The sequence below is a fragment of the Crocodylus porosus genome, unplaced genomic scaffold (genome assembly GCF_001723895.1).
Source record: "Crocodylus porosus isolate Cpor-Errol unplaced genomic scaffold, CroPor_comp1, whole genome shotgun sequence".
Lineage (NCBI taxonomy): Eukaryota > Metazoa > Chordata > Crocodylia > Crocodylidae > Crocodylus > Crocodylus porosus.
In genome coordinates this window covers 66,284,255-66,290,254 of record NW_017728950.1, presented here as the reverse complement: position 1 = coordinate 66,290,254, position 6,000 = coordinate 66,284,255, and the positions used below count along the sequence as shown (strand labels likewise).

Sequence of the window (6,000 nt, the reverse complement as noted above, 5' to 3'; positions counted from 1 at the left end):
TGGAGTTCAGTTGCAGCCTTGGCTTTCCTGGTTTGCTCCCTGCAGGACCGGACCAGCGCGGAGTAATCCTCCTTGGAGGTGAATCCCGTCCTTCATCCTTTGTAGGCTTTCCTTTTAAGCCACAGGAGGTTGGCTAGGTCATTTGCTTCAACTCTTTGCAGTAAGTCTGTCTGCATTTGCAAAATATTTTAACTTTTTTATAAAGAGTTTTCAGTAGCAGCTAAGCTCTGATTATATAAAATAAAATTATGCTGGTTGGAAAAGTCTCACTTTTTGTTTACTTTTTCAAATATCTTGATTTTTTTCATGCTTGTTTGATAATTATCTTAATGTTTGTGGTACTTTCTGCTCTCCTCTTTTTCCTCCCCCTCTTTTTGCCTCTTCTCTTTCTCGCATTCATCAGTCTTAGCAACATGTCTCATAGAATAGGCATAAGGCAATGTCACATCTCGCATGATTTTGTCATGCTCTTTTAACGGCTCATGGGTACTTATTTTAGACAGTAGCCAAACTACACAAAGGCTGATTTGGGATCAAAGCATGCATGAGCTAATTCTGCTGTCATTTACCCCCATTTAACATTAGACCTGTCTCTAGTGGAGCTCTTCTTGACTTATGCTGGTGTGAGCGAAGAGTCACATTAACTTATGTAGAATTCTGCCATTTGGGGAAAAGAACACAATGATAAGTAACATCTGAGTTTACACTATAGTCTTGTAATAGCTAATTGCTTTTTCTAGCTAATACAATGCAATGCTATGACCAAAAACTGAGAGAGTCATTCCAACCAGTAGAGGACAGTGGCATAAATTAAAACCAGTGTGCCACAACCAGCTAAAATGTTAAAACAAATGCTATATCTTATTGATTTGAAGTGCTCTTTAAACAACATTTTTATTACTATGTAAACAAGACCAACAATAGCACAGAATTATAAACACAGGACAATAGAAACAACAGAGGGGGAAGGACAGAGGAAAGGATTTGTCACTTAGTAGCCACGGATTTAATTTTATGTCACTGCAACAAATGCTTTCTGCTAATGATTGCTGTGGTTTAAACACTGAGATGAAATCTTTTTGAGTTTAGCAATAACATGGTTTAAATCTCTTCATATCATTGCTGGTTTAATCACAAGAAAAATTCACATGTAATTTTTTTGAGCAAAATCTCAATTGCTAATTTTTTAAACAGGTTGAGAAGTTCAGATGGAATGGACAGTAAGTTTTTGATTGATTTACTATTTATTTTTCAATTTTTATTTGTAAATCCCGTTTTCACTATGCTGAAGAACAAAAGTAGGTGGGGAAACTAATCCATCATAGGGATAGATGAGGATGAGGATTAAGAAAAATTAACAGCCAACATGAAGAATAGTAACTACATATTGTGTGATAAGGGATTTTTTACATATGCTAATTATAATGTCCTACAGAAAATATTCAAGCTTTTTTGCTCTGACCAACATTACAAAGCCCACACCTTTTCAGCAGGAATAAATGGTGATACATTTATAAAGAAAGAGATGGAATTCTATCCCTGGAAATCAAAGAGACTTTGTGTTTAGTGGGAAACTTCAGCTATAGTTGGGGATAGAGACTGTCATTTCATTTCTGATCATACTTGGAGATTTTCAACAGCAGAAATATGTCTCGGAGGCTAAATTGGGTAGAAGCCTGTGGCTGATTTTTCTCCATGTGAGGCTGTCACAGAAGTTGCAAAGTCTTTGAGGACTTGGGTCCCCTTTGTGTCCAGTGTCCAAGAGAGGATATATGTTCTCAGGCAACTTTGATATGTACTTGAGCATCTGAAGAATAATACTAGTGTACCACAAAAACAGTGCTAGTCAGCTTCACACTTATTTACCCCCTTTCCTAGTTACATTTATATTCAGTTTTTCCTGCAGTCTTCCAGTTGTAGGATGTTGCAGTTGCAAGTTGGATTTTTTAGTGGCTGATTCATCTGAAAAAATGGAAGCTTCCCTAAAAGCAGATTTAAAAAAAATCCTTAAAATTATTTGGCAGGCACTTGGTGTTCACTGTCTGTTTTTAAAAGTGTTTCAGGTGGGGTCATTTACAACCCCAAATATTTTCTCTCTTGTCTCTTGTACATGATCCTGCCCTGCTGCCTCAACTTTCAGGTCCCTGGGAGATGTACAAGTATAGGTGCCATTGGCGTTGAAGAATGATCCCCATGATCACACTTCCTGCTATGTGGTACATGCATGGTAGGAGGTGTGATTGTCAGATCAAGCATCAGATCCCATCAGACCTTACTGCTGGTAAGGGGGGAGCCCAAGATCATGACCCCAGGTTCTGCCTCCACTGGCAAATATCAGGCTCCCACAGCTGGGAGCCTTCAGCTGATCCAGGTTTCCAGGCACGCCCTGTGGCTGGGAAGCTCATCCTGGTCTCGTGTTCAGTTAATGGCATAATGGGAGCCAGCCACAAAGTTATTAGACATTTTTTGTGTAATAACTTTGTGGATTATTCCTTATTTTATCATGCCATTAATTGATTGAACATGTAGCCAGGTAGTCACTTAAGGTGTGATTAACTGGATAATCATGTCTTAAGTGTAATATGTGCCAGAGGCCTTATCTGTGCCATGGCTGTTACCAATAAACATCATTTTGTAGAACATGGGGAAGGTTACTGAGTTAAGTCTATGAAAGGCCTTGCACACTTAAGTTCAAATTTGTAATCTCACAACCCCTTCTTAGCTGCTGCATAACTTTGAGAGGACTTATTAGGTCCAAATTCTGTGTCCCCTTTCTGGCATTTTAAGCATGATCATATTCCACCCTGCTTGAGCCCTGGAAAAACTATTAACATACAAACATATGGGTATGTCCTCTACCTCCTCACTGTTTTTTGTCGCTTGGTTTTAAGGCTAGGATAAAGGCACAGTTCAAAAATTGGCTAATGACAGTTTTTCAGGGACTCAGAGTAGAATAGGTTCACACTTAGAAACAAGGTTTGGCCCTGAAACCTGTAGGTGCCTACATTTTCAACATTAATGTTTTTTTTAGAAGCATTTCACTCAAGACAGGTTTTAACAGCTTGATACTTACCTTGGGACCTGGGACTTTAACACCTGGATGCTTACCTTGGGATTCCTAGGCATACATGCAGGCATTACACATAGATCAACCTAACTGGGGTTAGGTCAATATAAGTGCCTAGCTGCAGAGACATTTGGGGAGGCTAAATAGGACAAAAAGGGACTGAGGAGATTAACTAAGTTAGATTGGGAATGGGTTAGTCTGATCTACTGAATGTCTGTACATGTTTGGAGCACTCCTGGGGCTAGGAAAGCCCAGCTACTCATCCTGGCCCCAGGGCTTCACTTGTCCTCCCCACCTCAGCCCTATTTTTAACTCCCTGACACCTCCCATCCCCAGACAGAGGCTTAAATCACAGGTTAGGTACAGTGAACATGTGCATATACCCAGGTTTTCTGTCTCTCCTTTTGAGGGTTTGATCTGGAGAGAGTTTTCAGGGCATACCTACTGCATGGCTCCACAAAAAGAATGCAGCAATGGCCACCACCACCTTTCAGTCTGCAGCCACTCTTAATACAATAGATGAGTGGCTAGAGCACTTGTCCAGGATGTAAGAGACTGAGGTTTAAATGCTTTCTCTGATTCAAATCTATGAAGAGTGCTCTAACCACCAGGCTATAGGCTAAGTTGGGTGTGGGCATTCCTTCAGTTATAATAATCCTATTTCTTACATAAATAGTATAATGTTTTAAGAGAAAGGTGATTTCAGAGTTCCCATTCCCAATCTAACCAATCATTTTCATCAAACAAAAGAACTAACAAACACATTTCTTTTAATTTAGATATTACAAAAGCTTCTTCTCATACAACAAAGCTTTTAGATCAAATCTGACCTAGCGGTGTCTCTTTATATTTATCTAGCCAACTAGTTATATGCCTGTTTATATTTTTACAACATTTTAGATGTCATGGGTTAATGGACCAGTATTATTATAACTTTGGTATAATAGTATAGTTAATGGAATGCTTAATGACTGAGGATGGAGTTAGAAAAATCATGCCTTTGGGATGCTGTGAAGCATGATGGACAGCAAAGTGCTTTTAACATCCCAGAGGTGTAATTGGCTCTGAGAAACTACATGTCCTTGAGGTTAATATTGCTAGTCTCCCTCCATTTCCCTATATAAATAAATTGTATGGCTATATTACATTGATGACTGAGAACTGCCAACATACCGTACATTATAACATAGTTAAAGTCTATTAGTAAGTACCCTCTTCGGAGTGCTGAGACAGTAATTCTGATTAATCTGTTTCATGACAAACTGGAAGGGAAGGGATTCAGAATCATACATTTATCTCTGCTACAATAATTAACATAATGATCCTTTAAAATTGTTACAGAAATCTTAGCCTGCTTCAAAACATCACAGGATCTGCATTATCATTATTCAGGTAAGCAGAAGGCCCCTGGATGAGAGTTGAGTAATTTTGCCATTAACAACCACATTAATTCTTTCCCTGTCATCTTCTGTGGCTACCACTTTGAAGAGTCAAACTATTGCCCATGTGGTATATTAATTTGTGCCTAATACTACAATGAAAAAATGAGAAATTATCCTCATCTCTGTACTAAACATTTCCTTTCCGGTATTTGTTGACAAATTATAAGGGAAAAAGGGTAGATATCAGAATTCAGCAGCTCAGTTTCAGAATCAAAGAAAATGTACAGAACTGAACTGTAATTCCTGACAGATGACAGCTGTTAAAAGCTGTCACTTCCTAGTCTGGAAGTACAGCATTTATTGTACTTGCTCCCTTCTTCCTGACTGCAGGTGTAGATGTCTTTAGTTTACTTGACCTGGACTAACTCTAAGTTTTATATGCTTCTGAACTCCTGGTGTCAATAAATCATGGGACACTGATTTCCCACAATACTGCTTTGTTCCTAAATTAAACACGCACATAGATTTCTACAAAGGTATATATCTGGATTAGTTGGAGACTTGTCCAGAACTTGCCAGTAGATGCCCCTGTTGTCCACACTACTTTAGATTTTTTTGTAGGAAACCTCAGATAAACATGTGTTGTTTGGTTGTAATGCTGAAAGTATTCCATATTCACACTGAAGAGTGTCTGATTTTTTTTTTGTTTTATGGCTAGGTACAACTCCATCGACTTTAATGATATTATGTCACTTTTTAATTTGCCCAGTATCTATTTACGTATGTTGTTTAATCAGCTTGTATTTTCACCACACTCTAGGATTGTATGACAAAAGTATATGCTTTTAGGGGATTCTGATTTCTACTTTTTTCAGGCTTAATTCAAGGATGGCCTTGTGGTTAGGATGGTATTTGTTACCACAACTTCCTATATGATGTTTGATGCATTTTGTAGCTATTCCCAAAAAACTCTGGTACTTAAAGTAGGACTCAGGTGAAATTTAGCCTCCTCAATCCACAATTACTGTCCTGAAATCCCCCATTTGCTAATGTTAAAGTTGTTTTTTGACATTAAAGCTGTCTAGATGTTCTGCCCCTGTGGTTGCCTACAAACACCTCAGTCTTGAGGAGGCAGAGCGGTTAAACTCCTAGCTCAGGTATAAGTCTTACTGGGATCCAGAAACCAGGCATTCCTTTGGCCCTCTCTACAGGGGGTTTTGATTTGGATATGTGCATGCCTAGGAGACTAGGCCACACACAATGAAGTGGTAGCAGTTTTCATTCAAAATCCAGCTCAGGCGGTAATAATGGGGTCAACCCCAAGATGTAGAATAGTCTTGTTATAGAACTTTCACCCAGCAGGTGGAGACCTGAGTTGAGCTCCTGTTTCTGCCTGAGCAAATTTTAAGCTTTATTGCCCACCTCGTAGAACAAAGCATCTCAGGCACCTAACTCTCCTCATGGACAGTATAAGGAGACAAGGGACTTTACAGGGTTTTGAATTGCACTTAGGGTGCCAGGCATCTACAAATGTGTGGTTGCAGTACTCGG

The 6,000-nt window shown here is 39.0% G+C and overlaps 1 protein-coding gene across 4 annotated transcripts in view; it reads left to right on the top strand.

Moving 5' to 3' along the window:
• The window catches only part of TRPM6 (transient receptor potential cation channel subfamily M member 6), a 115,833-nt gene that overhangs the window by 89,299 nt on the left and 20,534 nt on the right, over positions 1-6,000 (top strand). For all 4 annotated transcript variants that reach the window (XM_019555265.1, XM_019555268.1, XM_019555264.1 and 1 more), the window contains exons 31-32: positions 1,195-1,220; positions 4,409-4,459. In XM_019555265.1, the coding sequence (XP_019410810.1) occupies positions 1,195-1,220; positions 4,409-4,459 (77 nt within the window). The remainder of the gene's footprint in view (positions 1-1,194; positions 1,221-4,408; positions 4,460-6,000) is intronic.